At 37.6% G+C, this 17031-nt stretch overlaps 1 protein-coding gene across 1 annotated transcript in view; it reads right to left on the reverse strand.

Moving 5' to 3' along the window:
- furinb (furin (paired basic amino acid cleaving enzyme) b) overlaps nt 1-17031 on the reverse strand; it is a 168986-nt gene that overhangs the window by 48320 nt on the left and 103635 nt on the right. Inside the window, exon 7 of the mRNA XM_038300063.1 lies at nt 8532-8620. Within this exon, the coding sequence (XP_038155991.1) occupies nt 8532-8620 (89 nt within the window). The remainder of the gene's footprint in view (nt 1-8531; nt 8621-17031) is intronic.

The following is a 17031-nucleotide window of genomic DNA, read 5'->3' on the forward strand; positions in this document are numbered from 1 at the left end:
TTCTTTGAGAGGGACGTCTGGAAAAAACTTTTGGAGTCTTTTGGCTGTCACATGTTTGTGGATGTCCGCAATGCTGTCCAAACCATAACAGAGGAGTTGGTGGGATTTGAAGTTGCCCTTTTCTGTACGGACCCGGATCTTTAGGAGGTATCGTTTTGTTGTAACTTGTACTTTCATTCCTCCCACACCATGGACGACAAGGGTTATAGCTTCACTTCTAAGATTCAATCGATCAGCTGCATCATGAGTTATGTAGTTTGTATCCGATGCTAGATCGATTAGTGTCCCAACTTTTTGTCCTGCATTGGCTGTGACTCTTAATATCATCATGATGACAGGCCATTCCATTAATCCATTTTCTAACAGAAGACCAGGCTGATTAGACATGAGAGAGGTTTTGGCCACACTGTTGCAAAAGACATGACGGCACTTTTCTGCAAGTTCAGGTGACAGGCTCTTAATGAAATCTTCTTGGGCTTGGGTGTAACGTCCTCCCACTGTACTGTCTTTGGGTCTTTGGGCAACATTTCCCCTGGACACTTCAGCTCTCGCACAGAGGTAATAATGGTGTTCAGCATTAGTGTGTTGTTCCCTGCAGTCTGGCCTTTTGCACAGGAACTCTGGTTTACAGTATTCACTGTCATGGTGAATCTCCAGACATTTTTTGCATGCACCCAGTTTTTTGACAGCATCTCTCCTCTCTGATAGTTTGAGCGTGCGAAACTTTTGGCAGAAGTATAATCTTCTCTTGTGCTTCACATCACCACAGACCACACATCCTTGAGCCTGATTGCTTGGTTGAGTGGAGGTTCTAGTCCGGGCTAGCCGTGGTTCAGATTTTGGTTTTGACTCCTCCTCCTTCAACTGGTCCAGCTTTTCATAGATGGCTTCTTGACTTTGTAGGAATGCCAAGAGGTAGTCAAAACGTTTGTCTTCTTCGGCTTCATCATCTTTGCCGGATACATGGAGAAGCCACTCCTTTTTTAGGCCATCTGGGAGTTTACTCTCTATTGTTCTTGTTACGAGAGGGTTTTTTATGGCGCCGGTCTTACCAAGCTCACTCAGGTCAATTAGAGCCTTCTCTACTGATTGTATGAGCTCAACAATCTTCCTGGGCTGCTGGCCTTTAACAGCTGGGAGTCTCTGGAGCTCCTCCACTATTTCAAGGGCAATTGTGGTTTTATTTCCAAAGCGGTTCTCTAGGACCCGGAAAATTTCTTCAGCTGTTGTGTGAGATGTAAGACGAAGGTCCCGTATGGTCCTTTTCTCTAAACTGTCAAGTAGCTGGAATTTTTTTATTTCTTTGGATCCAGTGGGTTCTCCCTGCATCTGGAGCGCTTCCCAATCCTTTTTCCACCGGTGAAACTCTCGTCGGATACCAGTAAACTTTGGGAGGGCAGCCGGCTTTAGTTTAATGGCAGGTGCCGCTGAATAACTGAATGAAGCAGTGCTTAATCTGCTGGGCTCTTCTCTGGCCTGTGCTTCTATAAAGTCTGCTTTTCTTAAAGTCAGTCTTGGTAATATGGTTTCAAGGCCTTTAATACGACTCTGAAACTGTTTTTGCTCTGCAAGGGGGGCCCAGCACTTCCAATGTCTGTGCATCGCCTTCGCTGACTTCACAAGTTTGTCCAGTTATCCTATCATGAAGTCATAAGCTTCTGTGTTTTTACTTGGGTCCACAGTTCCCACATGATCTGCTTGATCCTCAGCATTTGTAATTGCCTGTGTTAGTTCATATTCCCCATAGTTTGCCCACAATGTCTTTTGTAGGAGGTCTTTTAACTCTTGCAGTTTTCTCTCACACTCCGTGGCTGTTTTGTCCAAGTCAGACCTTTGGTGCTCACTTAAGGCCTCTTCATCTGCATTTTCTGCAGTATATTGTCCCTCAACATCATCATTGGCCTCAAGAACTCTGCCAGCTTCTGCTGTGAGCTTTACAAAACTGTCTCTGAGCTCCTCCTCAGACATCACTGTGTGCATTCGTAGCACATTATTGGCCAGACGGGAAAATTGACGCTTTGCTGATGTTCTTGTGGCCTTAAATTGCTCCAGCATTACTGAATCAGCCATTTTTGTCCAGCAGCAGGGCAGGAAACAGTCTCTGAATATGCTGGTCACTTTACTTGGTCCTCCAGTCTTTATAAGACGGTTTTTCACTGTCAAGTATTAATGTGGTTTCTTGTGCAATTCCCCACTTGAAAAGGATAGTCCTCTACATTCCAACTGGATTTCACTCAATGAACAGCCATTTGATAGTCATTTCATTATTTATTTATTGAAAATTGGCAGTAGGCAGTGGGCAGGTGAAAAACCTCAAAAAGAGAAGGTAACACAAAACAATTAGTCATTTAAGATAATACAAAATTGTATCCATCATTAATTTAAGCATTTTAGCCCTTTTTAAATAAAATATTTCCCACCATGTTCTAAAATAAACAAACATATATTTTTTAAATACATCAACAATTTAAAGTAACTTATTTTTTATTTATTTCTTAGCCAAATTAAGTTGATCAATTTTAGCCAATAAATTAAACAGTATATTTTTTTTAGCTCATTTAAATATTTTAGCAAACTATAGTTTTTAACTTCTACATTTTCAAAAGTTTTTAATGTTATCCTATACAAATTAAGAAAACAAAATGTACTTCTACAAACAAATGCAACTTTTAAACCATCTTTTCTTTAAATCAATTTGTTAACATACCAACATAAACATTTCCACAAATAATAATAATCAACAGCAGTCCAACCACAGTCTGTATTAACCTTAATAAAGTTCTTTGATTTGAAAGTCCAGCCAGAGAATCAAGGGCATTAAGAGTCTTACCGGTTGTCTTTCAGAGTTTTTGTAGAAGGACTTGTTTGCACAGTCACAATGGAGCTGAATTTTGGCTGTCTCCAAACATGAGCTGCTTACATTTCTGCCATGCAGCAGTTCTTGGTCCTTTTCTTTAGAGGTCCCTGGCACGCCCAAATTGCTGGGAGATTAGTTCCACCTGGTGCCTCCCTGCTGATGGGAGGGGAGGAGGGGCTACCCGGCAGCTTGACAGAACATATGTAGAAAAAATAAAAAGCATTTTTTTTAATAATTGTCTGAAGTTACTTAAAATAAGACATATTTTTCAAGTCCATTCTGTAATGATTAAATACTATTCATATATGTTTTATATGTTCATCGCTCTTAACGATGAATCTGAATTGTTGTATGTTATTATGTTGGTTGTAGGGAATCTAGAATTGGATACGAAATTATGATATTGGTTATCTCCCAAACGCAGCAGAAAAAATTTTGTTGAGGTATTAATGATTCAACATGCAAGGCTTTATTCACAGAGGTTGCTCTTAAGAAAACAAACAGATCTTTAGCCCTCAGAAACAACAATTCAGCTGTTTGTTAAACCAAAGAAAGCTTTTCTTCTTTAGCTTCTTCCCCCCTTACAGAAGATAGTTGATACAGGAAGGATAAGTAGACAAATCCGACAGGCTGCTGACAAAAGAACAGCATAGAGAGAAATGAGCCGAACCTCCAACAGACCAACATGTCCACAGGGTAGGACTTAGTGTCACTTTTCATCATACCTGAACGCAACACAGTCTGTGCCTTTGAAGTTTACAGCCTCAGATCATTCCTCTGAACATTAACAGCTGCAGAAAGCCATGAAATGCACCATCCTTAAATAAGGTCCATTACCAACTCTGGGCCTGTGGACATGAGAGGCAACATTATGCAGTGACAATGTTCACATTAAAACTTTTTAGACAAAGCAAGCTGGTGGGGAGGAAGACAAGGCAGTAATTACTCTGCTGGGGGATCGTGGTTACAAATATAAACAGCAAAGAGTATGTAAGAAACATAAATGGGGGACATAAAGCACATTGTTTACTTTGTGATGGTCGTGTGAAACCGTTACTGCCGCAGTAATGATGATTAGTGTTGTAACAATTCCCATCAAAGCCCTGCTGCTTCAAAACGCCGTCTCCAGACGCTGCTGTGTGAGCCCTCTGCAGCTACGCTCACTCACAGGTAGCAGGTAAGGAGGCAGTGTATGGGGGAGCGTGTGCAGACAAAAGATAAACAAGGTAGGAAGGAGATGAAAAGGATGATAAGTAGGGTCAACTGCACAGACTTTAACACACATAACTAATCATAATTACTCCTTTAGAATATACACATATTTCAAATGTTTTAAGAGTTGGGGAATGCAAAGTGCTTCTCCTCTCACTTATACACACTCAAACACACCCCACAAGCATCTGGGAGGAAATCACAGCTGTTTATAAACAATCCAGTGACCCCATGACGTGAACAGATTCACTGAGGAGTAATTTATGAGATCAGGGCCAATGCATGGTTCTAACGGGAGATGAATGGTAATGAAGACAAAGAAGGGGAGTTATGAGTAACATCTGTGAGCGGGACTGTTCCGAGCCACACAGGCTCCACTGAGTCTTGTTGGCTGCCATTTTGGCAGTGACAGATTGCCTTATGACAAAAGTTACTAAAAGCCTCCACGGAATACTCCATCAAGTGTAAAAATGTAAAGGAAACAAAACAAACAAAGATAAATGCTTAATTTTGTGATTGACATATCATCTCTCTTAATACAGATCGTTCCATGCTGGCAGGTTTATTGTGTTTTGAATAAGCGGCAGTGCTGAGTTTGAGCAGCTTCTTAAGCAGGTGATTTACAGCCAGATGTCCACTGCTTTGTGAAGTCATTTTTTCTTGGCATCAGCTAGAATTTAAGGCACAAATTGAGCAGAGAGAAACTCGGCTAAACCCTTTGAAAATTTAATTAGCTTTTTATTTAATTAATAAAAGAATGATAGTGGTCTGAGCCAAAGGTTTTAAGTAAAGTGTTTTTTGATTTTTAGTTCCCAATAAATGTTAATAAACAAATTCTTATTTCAGAGTGAGATAACTCCAGTTAGTTCAGAATACAGTATTCAGCTTATTTTATTATTTTCTAAGAGGGGGAGAAATGATAAAAAAAAAAAAAAAAACCTAGCCCTGTGTAATAAGTATTTCCTCTCAGAGCTAATAGTTAGTTATGTTACCTTTGGCAGCAACAACTGCCATCAAGTGTTTGCAATAACTGTCAGCTACATTAGAGAGCTTCAAGCATGAATCACATTTTAAAGGTCACAGCACAGCATTTTGGTTTAAACTCTGACAAAGCTACAGTGGAACCTTTAGTTTTTGAAACATTCAGAGGTCTGAGTTGCTGCCGTGCTTTGGGTCATTGTCATCTTATATTCCCAAAGTACGTTTGAGTCACAAAATGAAAGCCAGAAATTCTTCTTCAGGATTCTCTTGGTTTTATCCATTATGTCTTACCTCAGACATACCAGTGTTTTTTTTTATTTTTTTTTATTGTCATTAGACTTTCACAAGTACAGAGCAATGAAATTAACTCTCTGCATTTAACTCATTCAATTGGGGAGCAGTGGGCTGCCATTTTGAGGCGCCTGGGGAGCAGTGTGGGGTTAAGGTCCTTTGCTCAGGGACCCAGAGCGGTAGTCTGTGGGAGTGGGGCTCAAACCCAGAACCTCAGGATCCCAAGTGCTATACCCTAACCACTAGGCTGCCAGCCCCAATCTGAATTGGTAATAGTGATCTTTGAACATTACATCAAATGTACAATTTGTGTAGTGTTCTTTTTCTAAAATAATTTTATTTCTTTCAAGCAAGATGAATACAGTCACATTTTCCCACTTTCTCTCCCTCATCAGTCTAATCTTGGGATACGTTTAGGCAGTTGCCAATTTGCTTTTTTTGTTCTTTTGCTTACTGCTATGGTTTTTCAAACTCTCTTTCTTATTGCTGAATCATGAACAATGACCTCAACTAAGGTATGATAGACCTGCAGTGCTTTAGATATTATTGGTTTCATTCACTTTATTGTAAGTGAAACCCATAAGCCCTTAGAATAATTTGTGTTAGGCTAGTCTGTCCTGTGGGGCTTTATCATAATTAAATGTTTTGTCCCTTCATGCAAATTTCACTTACCCTGAAAATAGTTTTTTTTAATGTGATGGTTTTCAGTGAGACAAAAAGCTAAATCAGCAGAATTCTGGAATGGGACCAACGCTTTGCAGCATTGTAAAGGCGTCCAGCTCTAAGATTAAGTTGGAGCAGGTTAAATTTATCAGTATGTGATACTAGAACATTTATGCCATGTGTTTGTATATATGTTCCATAAAACAAAATATTTAAATCATTTAGCATCGGTTTGTTGATTAACAAATGCCATATGCCAGAAACCCCAGCAGAAACTCATTAGACTTGGACTTTTATGTGTAGCATTAGTAGAGACATGATCTATTTAGTCAACAAACAACTGCAGCAGCTCATGATTCGCTGGGCATCTCAGCGGTAATGGTTTAAGCAATATTCATTGCATCCCACTGCCTCGCTCTGTGGTGCAGTCACACTTCAGCTGCTGAAAAATACAATCACCCAGTCAGTACTCGGCTGCCTATGGCGCATAAAGCCATATTAAAAGATACCAGCTATATGAACAGAGAACTACTGTGAAACTGTGCTTATGACTTTAGTGTTAAATTCCAGCCAAGAAGTCAGTGTCTCGGAAAATGAATGCAATCTTTATTGTGCATATCATTTATAATTAGATAATACAAGTCTCATTTAATATAATAATATACTAGTTACTTATGCTCATTAAGTACACTGCTCACCAAGCTTATTGGCAATCATGGTGGAGGTGTGTAAAGAGCCTTTAGGTATATTCCATTTTTATTGCATTAGCATAATACCACACAGAAATGAAATATAAAAAATTCAAAATGAAGGCATTTATGAGGTAAAAAAAAAACATACACAGGGGCCAAATGTATTGCCCTGTATTTATGTCTATACTGAAAAAAATCTACCTTAAAAGATTCTTGATAAAAAAGCTTTTATTGGAATCAAGAAAATTGAAATCAGTAATTAATGGCTTGTAGGTTTCCTGCACATATTTTGGCAGGACCCAGAGTCACACCTAAAAGTGGGTAAAACAAGATAACATCTAATATAAGTGAGACAGTTGAGCATTTATTTTCATAAGTCGGAAAAAAGCTGCAAGAAAATGGATGCTTTCCAAAACGTGTTTCCAATTACGGCAAAAATTAAAAGGTTTAAAACTACTGTGATGGTGGCAAAGCTGGATGTGGATCTGAGTCACCATATACAGTGATGAAGGTGGGAGGCAAAACCTCAAAAGCTCACTGTTGGAGAACTCCAGCAAAGGGTGGCTTCTCAAGGTTAGCAAGTCTCCATAACAACCATTAGAAAATATACACGCAAAGCAGTACTTTGGGAGGCAAGCCAGGAAAAAGCTGTTTCTGTCCAACATCGCAATGCCAAGGTCACCTTTGTTACTGAGATTTGAAATCTCAATGGGTCTCCCCATGGGTTAAATCAAGTATTAATAATGTAGCTGGTTGCTAAACACTTCAGAGACTAAAACTCAAAGTAGCTTGGGAAAGAAAAAGATAATTTTAGTAAAAATATGAAGGCTTTAACTTTAAATTTCATAAATAACACATATGGCCTAACAGACAGTCCTAGGGTGAGAAGAGGTTGCATACAATAGTGTGAACTTTACCTGCATTATTAGTTTATTTTACTTAATCACTTATTTACTTTGACACAGTATTTCTTTTAAGAGTCATAGTGACCGCTGCTAATATGTTACTGTAGCACTCTTTTGTCAGTAACTAATACTCTAACATGTTTCTTTAAAAATAATGTAAGTCAGTTCCTGTCACTCTATGATGCGTTGTTCTGTTAAGGGCACACTGGCTATCTCAAAGCTGCTTTTTTTTGGATGACGTGGTTCTGCTGGCTTCCTCCTGCCAAGACCTACAGTATGAACTAAGGCAATACAAAGATGAGTGTGAAGAGGCTGGGATGAGAATAAGCAACTCCAAGTCTGATGCAAGGGTTCTAGACCAGAAAAAGGTGGACTGTCCCCTTCAAATTAGATGAGAGTGGACATGTTTTTTCTGATGCCCCCTGGATGCCTCCCTAAGGAGGCATTCCAGGCATTTCCATAGGGGTGGAGGCCCAGGGGACAACCTAGGACATGCTAGTAGGACTATGCCCCTCGGTTGGCGTGGGAGCGTCTTGAGCTTTTCCCAGCAGAGCTGGAGGAGGTGGCTGTGGAGAAAGTCTGGTAGTCTCTGCTAAGACTGCTGCCCCTGGGACCCCCCCTCGGGTGATGCAGAATACAACGAGTAATTATCAGTAGTTATCAGTCATGGTCAGTGAGGGCTGTAGAAAGCATTATAAGCATGGGTGTAAAAAAATGTGCCGTAGGTAGTTGGTTAACAAGAAATTATCTCTTAACTTGAAATTTTTATCCACTGAATGAATCTGATCTTATTAAATAGTGGAAGTTAATACATTCCTCTATCTGATACTACACTGCTCAATTAAAAGATTAACTGTTTTTAGGACTTATCCACAAAAGTCTATTCAAGCATGCTAATAAGTGAATGCAAAAGGAAATGCTCTTCCTTACCTCCAATTTTTGCGTTAAAGGCCACACCTGCACCACATATCCCATTGTTGGCTACAGCTGCGACTTCCCCTGCACATCGAGTCCCATGTCTGTAAAAAAAAAAAATGATGGGATTACCATGACAAAATAAAAATGAAAAAAGATGCAGCTCAGAAAACAAATAGATTACTACCAGATTCACTCAGCTACAGAGGCTTTTCAAATCTCTCAAATGTGTGAAGCCTTTTAAGAGGAAAATAAAATAGAGTGAAAAAAAAATAAATACTGACCCATTTGTTCTTTTTTAGCTGCAAACCTTTTGTTATCTTAGCAGTAACAAAATAAATAGCCTTCACCATTATGATGAACATCACAAGTCATTTAAATCGAGGCTGCAAGACATTCTTTTCTTTTTGCACTAAACAAACTCAACAAAAATCTAACTCCTCTGCTGAGCTGTATTAATCTCAGAGGTTGCCCTGAAGTTGCAAAATAAGCAGAATCCTTAAAAAAGTAACCCCAGCATCATCATTTTATGCAAAAGAAAAATTAAATTGTATATTTCGACCTATACACGAGTTAAAAAGAGGTTTTGTAGTTTAATCTTATTATATATCCCATTATCATACACTCAAGTTGTTAAAACATCTAGATTTGAGCTAAGCCTTTATTTCAGCATGTAAATACAGCTGAAATAAGGAAATTCATATCAAGGTTATCACTAAACAAATGGAATAAATCAGAATGATGGATGCCGAATTTGACTGAGATAGTTTTAAATACATTTTAAAAAGGATTTATTAGTTGAAAACTTGTAGGATGTTAATTTTTGATTTAGTACTTGTTTGAAATCTCAAATATAAAATATTTATTTATTTATTTCAAATCTAGTTCAATTTCTAAGACAGAGTATTGGAAATCGTTTCCCCCGTCATGAAGGTTTAGGAGGGAATCCTCTTCCAATCAGAAATAATGCTGGGCAAACACACAAAGAGCAGTCAAAAACTACCTGGTGCTTTGATGGAAACTGGCCACAGGCCATCAAAATGAAATATGCATTATTGGTGTACTTGAATTATTCACAGCTCTTCAATAAATCTTTCAACCATGAGTTTCTGAGATCAGGCAGGTTTCCAGGAAAGAATCATCCAGCTGGAAAATTCTCCAACAGTTGAACAAAGAAAAACAGCACTGGCTTTAAAGCTTGTGTTGAAACCTGTTATAGCTGCGCCTTATTCGTTGAAATCCAGCATAAAGTCAGCACAGAGGAGGATTTAATGTATTTCACTGACATTTGGACTGAAAGGAATATAATAAAACTAGATGAATTGAGACCAGTGACTTTGTAGTATTTAGCAAATGTAATTAAGATTACATTTTGATAACAGGTGCAGGTATCTGAATAAAAATAGGATTCCAATTTCTTTTCCAAAGATGTGCCCTGCAATTGTTTTATAACAAAGCTAATGAAATTACCAAAACTGTTTAAGACCAAGAAAATTACCGACGATTAGACGAACCGATGATCACTTTTCCTTTTGTTCTCCCAGCCTCCCTAATGATGAGGTAGAGGACAAAGACTTTTCTCAGGGTCGCCGCACGACGACACCTCCAGCTGGAATCCTGATTAGACTGTTCAGCTCAGTGATGTATAATGAACCTCTGAACTCAAAAACCTTTACTGCAGAATTTATGGCTTCGTTCTAACTTCATTTTGTTGTTGAAAACCAAAGAAAAAAATATATGGATGAAAAAAATCTATCTACGCTATGAAATGATTTAAATTTCAATCTGAGCTGTCAACAAGCAGAAGCATTGGAGTGATTTTAAAAACAAGCAATCAACTTGCCTGGCAAGGCTTATTTTTCACTGACATATATACCCCTGCACAACGACCTCAGCACACACGGCAGAGTGTAATACATCCTAAATGCAATTAGAAGCTGATCATTCTGAACAAAAGGTTAACTATAAACTGGAAGCTATTTCATACTGCATTAATATCAGCACTTGATACAGATTTGACATCTCCACTGAGAACAATCTGTGATCCCATGGGTGAAATCTGTATGATGGAGAGGACAGCTAACTAGAAGCAAGCATGTTTTCTACAATGATTGAAAATAGGAACGTGAAAAATGTTGATTTTGGAGAAACTGATTTTTCTTTTTATTGCAGGGCATCTCTGTGTGCATGGGAAGTGGCAATCAGTGGTTTATGAGGGTACCCATTTCTCATTGTTTAATCAGAGACAGAGACCTGCCCACTCACAGCATTTAGGCCCAGAACGGCGGGACTGATGAATGTCTTGCGTCCTTACAAACTCATTCTCAGATATAAGATATGCTATCATAGGCAGAGATGTGCAAAGTGGGTGGTGAATGGCGCTTCTCTGTACTTCAAATCAAAACACATTGAGATGTAAGACCAAAAGGTCTGTTATCACAGGTCTTCTTTTCTTCACAGAATAAGAATAAGCTGCAAAGCTTTTGGACAGTGGTGGAGTCAACAGATGAGGAAATATGCCAACAAGAATTAGCTTACTAAGTGAACAATCAGTAAACTAATTGTTCAATTAGCTTAATCTAAATGTCAATTAGGTTCCATGCGTGTATGTGTTCACTATAATGTCTCTCTCTAGCGAGATGAATCGTGTGCCAGTTTACAGATTTCTACATTATCAGGAGAAACTACTCTTGCTCTTTTTCAAAACGTTTTCCATTATTGATCACCTGACCAATTTTGGGTCAGGTGATCAATTAGCTTTGATCAATTTAGGTTTCACAGCATTCAAACATTCACCATAATAAAGTAAGTCCATATTCTAATATTTGATTACAACTGAAACATTAATCATTGGTAAACTTTTATTGCAACTTTTATTGCTTATATGCAAAATAAAAGGAAACACTGACGTCTGTTTGCTTTTATATCCTGATCATTCAGAGCGCTGTATTACAGAAACCAATTGGTGCATTTTGTGTAAGTGGGAGGATAATATAAATTTTCTGATAAGGTTGCCTATCAGATCAGTACAACAAAAAGAAGGTCTAGAGAAATGGTCCACCAAAGCAGTTTTAAAATAGAAGATTTGATGATAACAATAAATACCGTGATGTCTTAGAAAGTAAAGATGATGTCACTGTGATGCAAACGTTTAGCAGTAACCATTAAAAAACAAATAGCCATACATGCTGTAAATATGTTATTATATTCTAATATAAAATGATGTGCTTGCGTTGAATTTCAAACAAAAAACTTCAAATGCAGTAGAAACACTGGGTGGGTGATTAAATCATGAATACCACACAAAGGCTAAAGATGATATTACAGAGTTTAGTTTATAAAGAAAAGGGAACATATTGTTGGGATTTGGGCAGATGTTATTTTAAAAAACAAAACAGTTAAACAATTCTACAACAAGAGTACAACTTTTTTTCTTACCAATTATCATCATTCCTCATTCATAACTTGAAGGAAAGGACACCTGAATGCAGCCCTTAGCAAACTGTGGGAACAGCAGCCATGAGAAGGAGACATATTGAAGCAATTACTTCATAATAAAATATTAAGTAATATAATAACCCATTTTAGCACTGAGAATTGTCCCTCCTCTGTGCAAAAAAGAGCACCTTAATTTTCATTAGTGTTGCAGTTCCTTCCATAAATTATTACTTTTTTTTAAATGATAGAGTTCTTGCAAGCAACTTTTCTACTTGAAATGATGAGCGTGATTAAAAATTAAAAACGAGTGCAAGGTGAGATCTACACCCCCCCCCACCATGGCACATCAAGTATTTTTTATGAGTTAGTTTCAAAGATGCTAAATATACTGTTTGCAATATACAGTTTGTTAACCCGACAAATTACTACCTGCAATGCATTGCAGGTACTAGTTAGTATAGTTGATCGGCTTTATGTGTGCTATCAAGTTTGCACATATTTTTGTTCACTGAGAGAGATGGGAGGTCCAAGTTGTGACGCTTATGTCACATCCATTTTTGTTATGTCCAGTTTTGAACATTTTCAGCTGGAGATCACTTTTCAAGAACAGTTTCTTCCCCCGAGCCATTGCCGCCCTCAACTCCGACCTGCACTGTCGGTCACTTTACACCTGTTTTGCACTATCCCCCCCCCCACAATCTGTGCCAGTACTGTTTTACATTTCCTTTTCACTGTTTACATTTCCTTTTCACTGTTTACATTTCCTTTTAATATATTTATATATATTTTTTGTAACTGTTTACATTTCCTTTCCTTTTAATATATCTATATATTTTTTATATATTTTTATTTTATTTTTATTTCACGGTAGCTGTTATGGAACTCCCAAATCTCATTGTATTTGTCACAGAATATAATGACAATAAAGGCTTTTTTTGACTTTTGACTTTGACTTTTGGAATGCAATAAACATGTGCAGCATTAAGAGGTTATGCTGGAGCATTGCTTACAGAGTGTCACATCTTACTAGGAGCCAAAGCAGACGTGCATTGATAAGATGAGGATATCAGATTTGATTCTTTCCATTACATGTTCACTAAAAACATTGCCGCCCATTGTTCTTTGTCTGTAATCCGTACACCCAGTTTCCAATTATGCATGTGGTGTTTGGAAAAGGACAAGTAAAAACAATAATTTTCTATGTTTCATCTGCAGCATGATTAATGTCCTTGCAGTTCAACAACACACAATGAATGTGAAAATCAGCCCTGGGTTTAGAGCTCACACTGTTTTGCTATTACTAAGCAAAGGAAAGAGTGCCTGTAGCTTTAGTGATGGGCAAAATAATACATACTTATGTAGTGTGACTGACCAGATGGCTGGTTAATTTGCATTTTGTATTTAACATCTCTGCCAACAGGACATGTTTATAAGACTTAATATCAAAATAAAGTATTTTTTTGTTTTTTTTAAAGAAATCCTACTGTGATATGAGTCACTTACCTAAATCAAAATGTGTGCTTTTAAAACATGTCAAACATTCAAAGCAACACTTGCCTTTCCAAGACCCCTAATATGCAGGTGTGTTAAAAACCTAATGGCATAAGAGTCAATATACACAACTAAGCATACAAACATTCATAACATGGGGAAATTTAATTGTCATTCATTTTTGTTTGTTTTTAATAGAAAAAAAAAAAGACAGGGATCTCTTAAAATATAATAAAACAACTGGATAACAAATCAGCAGAATGGTAGCAGTAACAAAACTACACTAATTTTCCTCTCCCCAATTTCAGAAAGAAAATCCTAATAATTAATTTTCATTTAAAAATTACAAGATGAAAACTATTCAAATTCCTTACTTAATATTCAGGTTAGAGCTTTCAAAAACCTACAATGCAGCTATAGAGTTGATTCCTTCCCACTATCATCGCAAACTCCACCCCATACAGGGGACTAAAACATCTTGCCTGATCAGCCAGGTCAGCAATTCTCACTAACGACCCCCTTTCAGAGGCATAGACCAGTATTGTGTATTGCAGGCTAACAAATAACCCAAATTACTCTCCATTCGAGTTGAATGTTTTCTGAGCCAAAACAAGTCTTTGTTTTTTGGGCCACTCTATAAAGCCTAAAACTTAATGCTTATTCTGACATTTTGATTTGAAAAAGCCTCCTGGATGGGAGGTGAAACGTCTTCAAACTTGGAAACGTTTTTTTGTTTGTTTGTTTTTAAACTTTTCTTGAACTTCATTAACATTTTACAGAAATCAAAGCCTTCTTATAAACACCATCCAGCTTCTTCTGCATTTTAACAAACCTTTTGCCGATTTATCTTTGATGGCTCTGGAAAGTTGATTTCACTTTTTAGTGTGATCAAAATCACTTGATGAAATTAAAAGATTACTTTAAGTGTAAATCTACCATAGATTTGGGCTTAACCGTATAACACATATTTATTTTTTTTACCATTGTAAGGACCTAAATAAGATGCTCCTTAAATATTGCAGCAGCTACTGAAAAAAATGTAATTTAATCTCAAGGTACATCATATGTTCTTTGTAAACAACACCTCACCTCAGCTACTGAGTCACTGAAGCGGCTCCAACAGACAGCAGCTTTATCTACTTTCTGCACACTCCTGTGGGACACTTATAGGACTGAGAGCTGAGACCCTTGCTCTAAACCTTTGCACCTTACACCCAAGACAGACCATTACAAGTTTGACACCTGCAGTAATTGGACATATCTCAAGGGAAGATGAGTCGGCTTATGGAGACAAGTCAGAGAAGATATCCATATGGCATAGAGACATTAACTGGGTCTAATTGGAACAGGGAATGAATAAAATAGACATCCAACCTCTCGAAAGTGGGATATCAGGACATTCTGTTTTTTGGGTGTCAAGATTGAAGAGGACCTGACCTGAAGGGCCAACAAGGACTGTATTTTGAGGGAGTTTTTAAAAAAGAGGGTCCTCTCTCAGAAGCTGCCGAGGGCAATCTATCACAGCGTATTGAAAATGCGCTCACATACTGTGTCAGCTCCCAGAAAGTTATTGGCTGTTCTGTTCCAACCTTGGAAAAACTTTAGGTATACTGCTATGTTCCTAAAGCTATAAAATAAAAAAGAAACACTTTAAGATCAGACACACTGGACATAATAAGCTTAACCTAAGAAATATATTCTATCTAAAAACAATAAAATTTCACGCTTGGCTGGCATGGTAAATGCCTTAGGCTTCTCCCAGAAGAGCTGGAGGAGGTGTCTGGTGAGAGGGGAGACTCTTCCGGGACTGCAGGCCCTGTGACCCGGTCCAAGAAGGCAACAAGTATGAGAATGAGTAAAATGAAATAACAGTGACTGCTTCATCATACAACAGGATACCTTTGACAGATATGTGCATCTAGCGAGTGTGATAAGCAGGGGCGTAATGAGAGAAAGGAAGGAGGTGCAGAGGCAGCTGGGGCACTGGACCCAACTGGAAACTGATTGTGGCTCCCAGGTGTCCTCCCATATGATTGACATGTCACAGCAGGTAAAAGCAACCTAACTTAGATAAAAATTTAACTCATATAATGGAAAATTACCTAATAAAATTTAACTTTAAGTGAAAGTTGTTTAGTTACTTTTTTGTCCATAAAATAAAGTAAAAAGGGAGATATTGGCCTTAATCAACAATCAAATATTGCAATAAATAAGAAATAAAAAAAAAACAAAAAAACAAAATAATATTAAACTAAATTTGCACCAACAATAGTTTATATTGTAAAACAGTAAAAAACCTTTACTTGCATCACACTTATTTTGCTTCTCTGTTTCCAAGCAGTGGCATATATTTTATATTTTTGTACAAATGTCAAATTAAAAACAAATTCTTTTCACCTTTGTTCCTAACATTTATTTAAATATATTTAACGTTTAGAAACTCCAATTGCAAATGACTATTAAAAAACCTTCATCCTCATAGCTGGTTACCCCCCCAATGTAGCCTTGCCCTCTTGACCCCCAACAAATACTAGCTCTAATACTGGTGATGGGATTGACCTTTTCTGATTTGGAAATTTTTCTTACATACCTTAGGTATTGTAATTATTTCTTTTAAAGATTTTTTCTGACACTACTGGCCTTTACTTCACAGTGAGAACAGTAAATGGGTAGAGGGGTGGGAGGGGGAACATGCGGCAAAGGTCAATGGGTTAGGAACTGAACATGAGACGCCTGTGTTGAAGACTAGGGGTTCTTTCAATAGATCATACAGTTTGCCCCTGTGCTCCTTGGTTTTTTAACTTGAGGCTGCAACAAGCAATTATCAGGTCTCCCTGCAGTTTGGAGTTGAAGATGCCATCATACACCTGCTTTAACAACCTGCTATTAATTAGAAAAGGCAGACAGCACTGTGAGGATATTTTATTTTGATTTCTCCATTGCATTTTCAGCTGGAGATGAAACCATGAAACTATATTCTGAGTGAGATACTATAGCTTAGAGCTTTAGCAATTCAGATATTAAGGAGTGTACCAGTGTGTAACAGTTGGAAATTAAAGAGAAATGTAGCTTAATCATAATTGATTTTCTCCTTCTAATTGTCACCAATTTTACATCAACCAATCCCTTTATCCCTCTTACTGTAAAGGCATCTATCCCTCTGTCTTGCAATCAATGACATGTCAATATGCACAGCATTACCAAAACCATAAGAGGCACAAATATTCTGCATACATGGTACCATGTTTAACTTACAGCACTTTTTCATGTTTGATCCCCCTTAAAAAATGTGTTTTAAGACACATCAACATACATGATAGACTAACACTGGTTTGAAATGCTATGAGATTAAATATATGCATTATCAGTTATTGCCTCATCAATATTATAACAGGAAAGGATCTGTGCTTCAATCAGCACATATTCTCAGAAGAAAGAGCATTAGATGTTATGCCAAATGAATTGTACAGCCAGGGAGAAACAGGTTGAACATGAAGGCCTGAGAAGATATTTACAGAAAAAGACACTAACACAAGATTCAGCTGTTTTTAATACTATCTTGATGTTTACACATGTGTGTATGGGT

Source organism: Cyprinodon tularosa, unplaced genomic scaffold (genome assembly GCF_016077235.1).
Source record: "Cyprinodon tularosa strain WSP-4 unplaced genomic scaffold, ASM1607723v1 ctg44, whole genome shotgun sequence".
Taxonomy (NCBI): Eukaryota; Metazoa; Chordata; class Actinopteri; order Cyprinodontiformes; family Cyprinodontidae; genus Cyprinodon; species Cyprinodon tularosa.